This window comes from Buteo buteo, chromosome 5 (genome assembly GCF_964188355.1).
Source record: "Buteo buteo chromosome 5, bButBut1.hap1.1, whole genome shotgun sequence".
NCBI lineage: Eukaryota > Metazoa > Chordata > Aves > Accipitriformes > Accipitridae > Buteo > Buteo buteo.
This window is the reverse complement of record NC_134175.1, coordinates 10,183,085-10,195,466: the sequence shown is the minus strand read 5'-3', so window position 1 is coordinate 10,195,466 and position 12,382 is coordinate 10,183,085. Positions and strand designations below refer to the sequence as shown.

General features: G+C 40.9%; 1 protein-coding gene across 14 annotated transcripts in view; it reads left to right on the top strand.

Moving 5' to 3' along the window:
* The window catches only part of PCNT (pericentrin), a 101,746-nt gene extending 92,196 nt beyond the window's left edge, over positions 1–9,550 (top strand). For 13 of the 14 annotated variants that reach the window (XM_075027748.1, XM_075027747.1, XM_075027750.1 and 10 more), the window contains 5 exons: positions 826–1,064; positions 2,041–2,129; positions 3,659–3,812; positions 5,703–5,830; positions 8,941–9,550. In XM_075027748.1, the coding sequence (XP_074883849.1) occupies positions 826–1,064; positions 2,041–2,129; positions 3,659–3,812; positions 5,703–5,830; positions 8,941–8,984 (654 nt within the window). In that variant the 3' untranslated portion in view covers positions 8,985–9,550. Of the gene's footprint in view, positions 1–825; positions 1,065–2,040; positions 2,130–3,658; positions 3,813–5,702; positions 5,831–8,940 lie in introns of those variants that run through there. The other variant, XR_012650390.1, reaches the window with a different exon arrangement.
* Positions 9,551–12,382: the final 2,832 nt, after the last annotated feature.

Sequence of the window (12,382 nt, the reverse complement as noted above, 5' to 3'; positions counted from 1 at the left end):
ATCCCTTTCTACTCTTAAATGAGAGGGAGATTCAGATTTCTTGTCTAACCATGAAAATATCAAACATCCATTATTTTTAATTTTTTTCCCCCTAATCTTAAATACTTTTTATTCCTCTGACACATTTGATTGTAATCAAGTCTGATAGGCACTTATACCAACATGCTTTCTGGTAAATATTTATTTAAAGCAGATGTTATTTTCTTGGTTAAAGAGTTAAACTGTTTTAGAGTTTTGGGTATGACAATTTTGCTTTGAAACATTCAGGAGATTTAAAGAAGTCTGACACTCCAAACTCGGGTGCTTTTTAGCTATGTACAGAATTGTTCCAGCTGCCCTTGTGTCTGCAGTATGGATGTTTGACATGAGGACAGCTTCTTTATAGCTGGTTTGGTTTTTGTTTGGGTTTTTTTGTTTGTTTTTTTGTTTTGTTTTTTGCACACCAGCCAGTAACCATGCCAAAATTTTCCAGACTAGCCAAGACTTCATAGGCATACAGAAATTCATTAGACTTGGTACAAGCCTCCATGTGTGGTGTCCAAACTGCTAGAGTGTAATACCACTACTTTGCACCAAAACTGGCCAAGTCACAGAGTCTTATACTAATACTTGCTCAAAATTTCATTTTAGAGATAAATGTGCACCGTTTCCATACTTCATAATTATTAACTAGCTTTCTACAATTTTGTAAAGCAAAATAGGTTTTAAATACCCATGCACAACCAAGTTGTTGGAGATACTGCTGGACAAAGTTACCAACTTTTGTGGGTTTTCTGTAGCTAAATCTTACCACCTCGGATTTTTTTTTTTTTTTCCTTTCTCCAGTTGCAGAGATTATATAGGAAGTACCTTAGAGCAGAGAGCTTTAGAAAGGCTCTAGTTTATCAGAAGAAATACCTCTTGCTGCTTCTCGGTGGATTTCAGGACTGTGAGCAAGCAACTCTCTCTCTAATAGCACGTATGGGAATCTACCCCTCACCTGCAGACCTGCAGCTTTCTGGATCACGTTCCCGTCCTTTTACCAAGTTCAGATGTGCAGTCAGGGCAGTCATCGCAGTATCAAGGTAAAGCCAAAACCCTCACCGTCTCTTATATATGGTGTTTTCTTGGAAATGTTAAAAATGGATAGTTCCTAAGGTTTATGCTACATTACTATTGAGCAAAAGCTATCTCCAAAACTAGTTCAAACATGATTTGTTAGCTATAACTTTGGCTAAACTGCTGTTTCAGAGTCAGCACTAAGTTGGATACGTACTAAACTAAAGCTTTATAGAAAGCTGCTTCTGTCCTGAGAGATACCCAGCTGCAATGTATTTGAGAATCAGCACACAACAATGCAAACTGGTGTCCTTTCAGGTCTGACCGTTAGCTGTTTGGGCTCACTGGATAGTCTCTCTTGTATCAGAATGTGATCATGTCATCAGTGATGGGTTTTCCTCTCTTGAATCCTGTAGCCTGTGTTTCATTGGGTATGATTCTATCATACTCTGTCACTTACTATCAAATGGATTTTGCTAGCTGTACTTGGGACAATATGCCATCTCATAATGGCTTTTGAGTCCATGTAATGAAAAGAATAGTTTTAAATGTAATAGGTGGTTACTTCTGGGCAATTTCCTTGTCTAGTAAAAATGATTACTAGCAAGTTTAAGACTTTCAGGAGGTGGCACAGGATGTCTTTAGGTTGTTGACTTTGACGTGGGTGCTATAATGATAGTGATATCAAAAGATGTAGGAACAGTGACCTCCAGACTACTCTGAGGCAGGAAGAGCTGCTACAGAACTCTCTGGAGATTAGGGACAGAGTGGAGGAGCAGTCAAAAAATGAGCAAGCCTCTCCAACAGTTAGAGGATCGTTGCAGAGTAAAATGGGATAAGCCTTCGTTCTAAAGACTGAAATTGAAGAATTCTTCTTCCATTCCTGCAAGGATGGTTACTTACATTGTTTAATATGTTTCATGCCAACAAAGAGTTTAATATTAAAATACAGTGTATTTTTGTGTATTTTTAATGATTGTACAAACTTATTTTGTTACTAAGGTTAAAGTTTTTGGTGAAAAAGTGGAACAAAGTTAACAGGAAGAACGGACAGGGTGAAACCTTTTCTCACAGTATAGGAGGAAATACAAGTAAGTGTGTTAGACAAGTACATTGTTTTAATCACAATTTCTCTTTAGTGATGTGTTTCATTTAAAAACAAAAACCAAAAAATAGCCACAGAAGTGGCAAAATCTGTTTATCTGTTAACACAAATGTGTTTATTCATTTCCTGAACACAATGATTTTGAGTTTAGAAGGACATTGTAAGAAATGACAATTGAAGACTTTCAGAATTCGTAATTTACAACAATGGTGAGCTCCTCTTCTTCTCCCTTTATTGCAACTGCTCAAGCTGCAAAACCGAGTCCTGTGTTCATAAAACTCATCAGAGAATTGTGTGGTACAGTTTGAAGCTACCTGTAATGGAAATTAATGCCTTGATTTATTAATAAGGCAAGGACAAATACTGCTGTAATAGTATTAAAACAGGTACATGCGGTATTAAAATAAGTCTTAGAAGTGGTGTACTTGCTTGTGTTACCGGAGGTGAAAAAGGGGTTTTAAGTGGTTCCAGAGGTTCAGAGGAGACTTAATCTGATGGTAGATATCCCATAACTATTTTCTCTGGAGTTTAAGTGCTATCAAAGATGACAAACTGGAGAGGATGGACAGATGGTCTGATGCAGTTCAGTAAGGACTGTGTTCCTTTGAGTTACTTATGGATTTGGTTGTAAGAATTAGAACAAACATCTTAATGCAGTACCCAATATTGTGGAACTGTCCCATTTTATGTAATATTCCATTACTTGTGGCTTTTCAACACTGAACAAAATTCAGATGAAATAGTGCATTTTTCATTACCTGGTACTGTGTCATTTTCACTGTTCTAAGTTCCTGGAAATACTTATTTAAAAAAAAAAAACAAAACAAACAAACAAACAACACAAACAAAAAAACCCAAAAACACAAACCAAAAACTTCCTACATAAAACCATTGTGGTGTGGTTCATGTGAAATTTGAATCCTGAAATGCATGCTGAACTCTCTACCTTGCTACAAAATAGCATCTTGGCAGCCTCATAAAAAAATATTTTGTTTCTTTTTTATTTAAAGGACTTATCTACAGGGGTTTTTCTATTTTAATGAAAATGAACCAATACCCCTCCCCCCAAGCCTTCACCAAACCAACCCCCAAAAATCTCTTCCTTTCTCTGCTGTCTCTAAAGTTGGAGAGTGTAAGTCAACACTTACATATAATTAGAGCAAACAACAAGTATTAAAATTTCTTGAAAAAATATTTTGCTCATATCAGAACCTCCCATGTGGATATAGCAACAGCTACTGAAAAAGCGAGTCTGGAGAAAGAAAATGGTGCACATTCTCCATTTGCAGGAAGCAGTTGTTCGACATTAAAATGTCAAACTTATGTTAAATCTGGTTAAAACAAACAAAAAAAGCCAAACCAAAACGCTGTAGAAAGTGTATTTTAGATGCATTTAAAACCAAACACAATCGTACTGCGCTGTAATTCGTGGGGGTTTTATTTGGTTATGTTTATGATAGCCTGTTTTGAGTGGTTCCCAGCGCATATTTTTTAACTGTTTTATATTTAACACAGCCTCTGGTGCTAGAACAGAAATTCTGAAAGAGCAGCAGCCCCCAGCTGTTCACGTCGGCTCTCCCCCCACCCGGGACACTGGGCTGTGCCACAGAACCAGCTCTGCAAGAATTGTGAGCCACTCCCCCAGATCCTCTTACTGCTTGCACAACAGGTCAGTCTGCAGCCTCTGCCTGTGTTTGATCACCCCAATAGACAGTCTTTCATAAAGATGTAACCACTTATTGGAGGAGGTACTTGAACAAGAAGAGGAATTTGTTTTCTTAGATCTGGTAAATGTTTGTTTCTTTCAGGATGCTACAGGAGAAGAAAACTTATCATTTGCTTTAAGCATGTCTGATGTTCTTGAACCGAGAGCATTCCTAGTGGTGTTTCCCAATTTAATTCGGGCAGACCACAGGATTTACAATGGCTATGTCTGTTATCCTTTGAGGGATAATTCTTGCTGCCTTTTTTGTCCAAGTTGGAGATTAATTTCTGAGCATCCTGCAGAAGCAGCTCCCCTACCATATTACAGCACTGCATTAGTATTAGCTGCCTTCAGACTCTCTGCATGCACACGGAATGGCAGGTGGAGAGCTCACAAGGTGTGTGGTGGTGCAGTTTTTCATGAATTGCGGCAAGTTCTGCACACAAATACAACCCCAGCTACTTGTTGCTGGGTTGGATATCACAGGTGACATTCTGCACAGTGCTGCTAAGACAATGCCTGAGCTGCAAGCTCTGCGCTTGAGTTGGAGGAGGGTGGCCCTCAGTCATTACTGGCCTTCCCACTCCCAGGACTCTCCCTGGGACCCGGAATAAGTTTGGGCACTGCGTAGTTCATTACTGGGTGTAGCATCTCTTCTCCCAAGCCACTCCTTGTATGTGGCTTCCTCCTTAAAGTTGTGATTTGCAGGAGTTGATGTGGAAGGAAGCTGTTCTCAGTCCCACCAGCTTGGGACGTTTTTTTTGTTTCTTAACCTCCTTGCTACATTAGAAGCTTCAACCAGCAGGCAAGAATTTTCTTCATAAAGAAAGAGTAGCAAGGAAGTAGCTGTAGTAATCTTGAGGTACACAAAGACAGCAGATGCTCCAAACTATTTTAGGTTTTTTAACATTGCTGATTGATTTGGGGGACAGGAAGGACAGGTAGTGTTCTGGTTTGCATAGAACTTAGCAAAACGTTTTGGAGAGTTAGAGACCCGCAAGCATTTCTCAAAAGACTTAATTCTACCCCACCCTGTTCCTCTGTCATGGCATGTATCTGGGTCTGACAGCCAGATAGAGCAGGTGGCAGCTTACCTATCAAGAAAAGTCATCTGTTTTGTATGGAACAAGGATATGAATAATAGTATGCCCTGACTGATCACTCAGTGTGACTGGGTTAGTGGTAGCTCAAGTCAAACGTGGATCCAAGTGAGGTTAAACAATGCCTGTTGCTGCTTTTGTTTCCTGGCAAAGCTATGCAGAAGGAAGGGGTGGATAGGAACTACCTTCCACTAATGAAAAGGTGCAGGGGGAAGGAATAAATCCTAACTCTAAATAGGAGTGTGTTTGCACAGTGTCCCCTCCAATTTGTGTTTCTGCTAATATTTGAAATTTGTTGTTAATGTTCAGAAAGGAAACACAGTGTAGCATCTAAAGGGTCCCCTTTTCCTACCTTGTCCTTTGAGATAGCATTTTACCTGCTGAACCAGAGAGTATGCACCTGGATGCAGCATGCTCCTCTTAAGTCCTTTTCCACAGAACTGGGTCTTTTCTCACTTGGCCATTTGGACTTGCCTCTGGCTGCAGCTTTCCTACCTGAGGGACTGTGTGTTACGTATCAGTAGAGAGAGATTCATAGATACTCCAGTTTTTATCAAAATGTCCATTCTTTTGACTCCCCTGTATACAAAGCTGCCCGGTCTATATTGTTTTATATGTAACTTTTTCGGTGGTGATGGGTTTTACTGTTGTTCTAGTTTGCTTTGCACTGAATTACTGCCTATATGAATGTAACTTTATTATATTTATTTGAGAGTATAGCATGAGAAGAAAATAATTTGTTTTCCTTTTTAAGATTGCATCCATCCACAAGTGCAGCTTCAGAAAAGTCACTTGTGCCTCCTCAGGATCCTGAGCAATCGCTAACAGAATACATCCATCACTTAGAGGTTATTCAGCAAAGACTAGGGGGTGCGCAACCAGGTAAGAACCACCTCGTTAGCCCTCACAGCTGCTAGCAGTCTGGGCTGCTTTTTGCAAGGTTCTTCCTATGTATTGCCTGTAACACTTAAAGCATGTAAAGAGCATCATTTTAATGAATAATTATAATTGGGGCGGGGGAGATTAAGTAAGTTTCTGAAATGAAACTTTTTTGTGATTCATATCTAAAACTAGTTCAAGTGTGGCATTTCTCAACTAAGTTCTTAGTGAAATTCTTCAGAGATAAGACTGAGCAATTTCATGTGATTTCCCCCCCCGCCCCTCCTGTTATCAAGTCTAAATAAGCAAGTGTTGTAGTTTAAATGAAGTTGTGTATAGAGTTACTTTGCTTGAAACCATTAAAATAACTGAACAGGCCTTTGCCTGCAGCACAAACCGTAATACTTCCCTTATTCTTTGCTTCCTTATATTCCATTGCAGATTAAAAAAAATAAAAATTGGAGGCTGGTAAAAACAGCCATCTAGTTCTCAGATTGACTGAAGAGCACACAAAGAATTGTAGTAGCACATATCTTTGCTATTTAAAACACTTCTACCTAATTTCTAGACTGAATTTACTTTAATCTTCTAGTTAGTCGCTTGTGTTATATCTTAGTTATATCACAGAAATTCCTTGTCCCAAGGAAGAACTTATAAATTGTCATCATGTCATCCTCAAATCATCTCCTGTCAAGATATGATTAGATGTGTTTTTCCAATGTTTTGTTATTTTTGAGACTCATGTCTCAGCCTTCTCCGGTGTATTAGTATCTCTGGATTGTGAAAACAGAGCTGGACCTCCAGCTGCAGTGTTGTTTGTGCCAGACCAAATACAAAGATAACTTGTTCCTTGTTTATACATGTAACTATCGTGTTGCAGGGGCAGCCTCCTGCTGCCTGCCTTCCCCACTGCAGGGCAGCAACATAAATTAAACAGCAATGTAATATTTACAATATCCACGCACACACACACAGGGCCTGCGCAGACAGCCTGTGCCATGGCTACGCCAGGGGAAGTCCTGCTCCAGCACACCGATCCCAGCAGGTGACTGGGGGAGGGTGCCTGTGGTAGCTCACGTCACTGGTAAGGATGGGATCATCATGACCACGGTCCACATTGGGGTGTAACAAAGAGCTTCGTCCCAGGCCCAGGGAGAAGCACAAAGCTCCAGCACTGCCTCCTCTGCAGAGGTTCCTGAGGAGCCAGCTGACAGCTATTCTTCCAGGGCCTTTGGAGCATCTTCCCCAAAGCTTGCTTCGTCCATCCAGGTTTATGTTGCTAGTTTCCTGGTCTGAGCTAATACGGGCCACCAGGTCAGATAATGCCATGGATGTTTTCATCAAACCTTTATCCCTTTCATCTGCTATGGCTGGTTTCCTCCTCGTGTGACTTCTGGCTGCTCATTCACAGAACCAGTTTATTTTGTCATGCTACTTTTGGGTCACTATGGTGCTTGATCTCTAAGCAAGCACTGACTACTTCCTTCCACCCACCTCCACCCTTGGCTCTCCACAATTTCAGCCAAAAGCTGGGAAGATGACTGGGTAGATATTTGGCTGTGGCACTGTGGGGGGGCCACGTGCATTCCTTCACACATTGCACATACACGTCTTACATATTTATTTCGCTAAGCATAACCATTTTCAACTGCTGTTTCCCAGGCAGACTCGCCTACTGTAACTCTCTTTTAGCCTTTGCCCAAAGATGTGTGCCTTTATATTGGTTGTGCCGAGATGAGAAAAATATTTGACCATATCGGGAAAATCTCTGCCAGTCACCAGTACTCTTACTGCTGGCCAGTCCTCTGGTCTGTATCGTCAGCAGATCATCGCTGTGGTGATTTTTAGGGGAGAAGGGGTGGGGATTGGATCACTGATCACAACATTAAATAGCGACTCTTGGCCCTGCAGTCATTGCAGATGCTCATTCAAATCGCATCGACCATGCTGGCTCCTCAGCAGTATCAGATTTGAACATTTAATCTACACTGTAGAGGTGCTGCATTGCTCTCATTCAGTTTGCCCACAATTTATAAAAGGCATTATTAATTTTGACTGCTGACTTTACAGCTTTTGGAAGAATAATGATTCTTAAGTTAACTTTTGAGGCAAATCTTTTATGATTACGTGTTGTATTCATAACACATTTTTAGTGTTAACATTGAAAAATTAAACTTGAAAATTATGTGTTTCTCTAGAAAGAGAAGAATCTTGGCTTTGTCAACATTCACAGGAGCCTGGTATAGCTGGACAACAGCTCTGGGGAAAGTCTAAAACATTGCCTGTTTTTTCTGGTGCTCTGAGCTTATCTAATTTAAAAAAAAAAAAAAGCCAGCTTTGCTTACAAATCCTAGTCTTGCTTATATCACTAAAGTCAACAACTACAGTGACACTTCCATATGGGAACCTTGACATTGTTCTCAGCAGGGTTTTACCTAGAAACCTTAATACCATGACTTTGTGTTTTTTTGGTTTGTTTGGTTTTTTGATTTCTTTTTTTCATGCAATTACTGCGATTGTTTATGGCAGGTATAGATAGATAAACAAATTTTAGAATTGAAACCTGACAGCTTTTATAGAAGTAAGATATTTTGCTTTATGCTAAGTGTGGAATAAGTATTCCACAACTGGGACACTGTTAATAGCAATTTTGTGGAAAGTGTGTACCATTTTTCTAATTTTCACGTTACCAGAATGATGATGTCAGGAATAACAGAATGATGTTGCAGCCTTTAGAACAGTGCTGTAAGCAAAATGATTTCCCAGTTTCTAATGAACTTTAAAACATCTACTCAGCAACAAGACCTTGTCCAGCACCAGAATGTATGTTGAGTTGTTGCAAGAGCGGTGGGGTTGAACTGAGCAGCCCTGTTGCTGTGTGTGAAGCAGGCCTGCAATGGAGCGCTGGCCTTAGTGTGTGAAGGGTTGCTTTGGCAGACGTGTGAGCTTTCAAATCTTGTTTTGTATTGTTCCTAGGTGGCTCATGAAAATGGTAATCACTTTCAGTGTAGCTCATGTGAAGCACACTGAGGAAGTTACGTGCTGCTAACTGCACCCTGTTGCTTCATAACACAAGCAGTTTTCTAATATTCATTTGTTTTATTTAAATTTAGGACAAGTTCCAGGCCCAGCTCGCCAGAGAAACATGAAAAAGTGATGAGAATGCTTCTGAAATCTGTACTGTGACCCCACCCAGTCACTGCTTCCTTCTGAGTTGGTCCATACTGAATGGAGGCACCTGCAATCTCTTGTGCGACTGAATAAAGGGCAGTGCTTTTGCATCAGATTTTTATATGACACTTTTTATGATATTTTAGTACTTTAAGAGGAAATTACTTTTCACTAAGAACAATGTTTTACATTCTCATGTGAAATTACTACAAAGTTAACAGCTGAAGTGTGCCTGCATCACTGCATTGTCAGTTGCAAAGTCTCTTTGGTGTTTATTTTTCTATAGTGTATAGCTGGATTCCTTGTAAAAAAAGTTATCAAAATGGCATTTTATTAGTGAATTCTTGCATTGTCATTGTTATTTGTTTCCACCTTACCTATTTACTTTTTTTGCTGTTCCTAAAATTGTTTGTGTTTTAATATTTCTGTAGGCTCATTCTGACTAACAGAACAGCTAAAACACTCTACCAAATATCAAAGATATGTGTAGCCTTCTGTGAATTTTGGGTTTGCTCTTCTAGTTTTACAATAAATAAGTCCTCTCTCCCTCCCTCAGTCTTTCTCATCACATTCCAATTCGGTGTCCAGCCACCACTCCTTGAGCTTTTCTGTGATGGAGCTATGCATGCATGATGTATTCAGTCTGACTGAATTCATGCAATATAATTAATCTGTGCCTGCTCAGGAAGTCAAATGCATGTTAGATTTTCCTCCAGTGTGACCATTGCCTATCAGACTGATCTTTCCAGCCATGACCTTGACTCAGTATCAGAGCAGTCCTTCCAGTTTCCTCTCGTGTTCCCTCTGGCACAGTAGTGCATACAGCAGTACCTGGTTCTTCCCCCTCCCACCACCGCAACTGAGCAGAGCTTTGGGGGGAAATTGCCTCGGTGTTCAACGTATGGTATTTCCACGCAGTACAGGATGTCTGCCCTTCCTGTGCTGCAGGTGTGTCCTGTTTGGTGTGTGTCCTGCACCCTGCTCCAAGTGACAGCTTGGGCAGGTATCTTCTTTCACTGCCCTGTCACAACCAGCTACTAGTGTGCTGGGTTGTATTTGCTGATGATTTCAATAAAGGTAATGGGTGCTAGTCCACATACGAGCAAACCCATGCTGGAACTAGTGAGGTAGAAGGGCACTGATCTGGAAGGCTCTGTTACAAGTAGTTTGGAAATGGCTGAAGTCAGCTGGCTGCACCCTTGCCTCTCCCTCAACTTACCAGAGGCTCCAAGAGAGTAGTCTGAAAAGGAGCTGCTTCTGACACTTGGCAAACTGGAGCATCTGTGTTACAGAAATGCTTACGTGTTTAGGAACTTGAAAAAAACTGAATTGTTTCTGAAGTAGATTTGGATTAGACTGGTGTTTATAAATGGGAAAATAAACAAGTCAATGCAGGAAAGCAGAAATTCAGTTCATTCTAAAGTGCAAATAGATGGGATAGAAGAGAAATAAGCTTACAAGCACTGAATTAGAAGCTTTTAACACAACTGTTGGACTGCTGGTGTTGATCTGGCCTATTTAGTCTGGATCCTTTTAGCTTAATTTTCCTAATTCAAAAAGCTTATGACTTTTGTTTAAATGTATGCATTTTTGGCAAAAACAAACCAACAGCCTAAACTGTATCTACCTCTCATGTAAGTGAAACTCCTGATTGCAAATCCTAGCTCTGCCCAATACCTTGTGTTGTAGGTACCTTTCAGGGAGGTGTGTATTAAGTTGCTGGTCAGAGAAGAGAAGAGAAAAGAAAAGAGGCAGCATTCTGGTGGTATACCCATTTCCAGTCATAAGGTATCACAGTGCAAAAATATTCCAAGTATGATGCTAAATAAGACTTCTTTCTGTGATATTTACTTGTGGTATTTGTTGTCATGATATTTCACAGAAGCCAAGTGCTTCTTGGGATAATGCTAAGATTCATTCTTTCTTTTTCTCTAGAAAAAGTATAGGCCAAATCATAACATCAGAAGAGCATACATGGTGTTTTAACTTCTGGGTATTGCAAAAATCTCTTCTGGAGGCAGATTATTCTACTACAGCCTATTAAAAGATTTTTTCTCTACAGGATATTTGACAATTGGATATTGGCTTTTGTCCGAGATTGTGCGGAGGAAATGCTGCGGAGTTTTAGCACCAACCCTTGGTGAAGAGTCTCTGCTGGAGTTACTGGACTGCCCCTGGTACTGGTGGTCCTCAACAGGTGCTTCTGTCTCTGGGTTGATTGGAGCCTAGCTCATGCAGCGCTGTATCTGACAATTCTGTGTATTTTTATCGTTCAGTGGTGGTAGCATCCAGGGTATTCCTGAGTCACTGGCAGACTGGGAGCATGGCCAGCAGGCAGGATGCTGCGTGATTCAGGCTTGGGAGACCGCACAGCCGCCCTCAGGCAGTCCTGTAACTTTGGTGGTGGGTGCTCCTGCTGCCTCTGCTCTCTGCCTGGCCGCCCTTTGGGGAACCATTTGCTGGGTTCCTTGGCTACTTGCCAGGCTGCCTGTTCCAGAGGCAAATGTGCTTGTGGGAGCTGGGAGCCGTGTGGTGCTTTGCAGGTGACCTTTGGGCCAGCCCCTGAAGAACTCATGCTGAATACATCACAGATGGCATCCTGGCTCTTCTGCATGAAACCGGTACCTTGCTGCCTTCTGGATGTTGGCAAGACCTTTCCCAATGCCTGTTCTTACCCGTAGCAAGCTAGCACTGTGCCACCGTGCTAATTCTTTAAACTTTTGAGAACGCTTATTTGGCTGGCTGAAAGTTATGTTAAAAAAGAAAGTGGCAATGCAGCTAGCTAGCTTTGGAAGTTAGCTTCGGGCTTCTCATTGGTATTGTTTTAATGGGTAAGAAATATCCTTTTACTTGAGCAAAAAGGTGCTAGGTGACCTGCATGGAAGAGGACATGAAGGGTACCATGTATGGGAGGATCCCAGCTGTGCTGCTGCAAGGGGTGACTCAGAGTCTGGTTCCACAATCCCTGGTAACTGTCCTACACAGGGGTCAGGCCAGTGCGCATGTGTGACCCGTCTGTGCAATGTTACCTTGGCACGTGTACAGAGTATGTTATTCTATGATGGCTATAGGAGAACCTATTACCTGATTGAGCATAAATTTAAGAGGGCCATGAGCAATTAGTACCCAATTTAGTATAAAAGCTAGCCAAAAGTAACTTCACTTGTCCAGAGTTCCAAACCAATTTGAACTGAGTAAGTTTATGCTGGATCAGTAACTGTATCCTGTTTCTTTCAAAAATTTGATTCTAGGAGTCTTACTGTTAGATGTAGCATTCTGTCAAACTGCACACTCTGAATGGTGTTTGTGTCCTTTTTGTTTAGCATAACATGAGTTTATTTTGTTATAAATAACATGCATTCCTAGACGAGAATTCAAAACTGG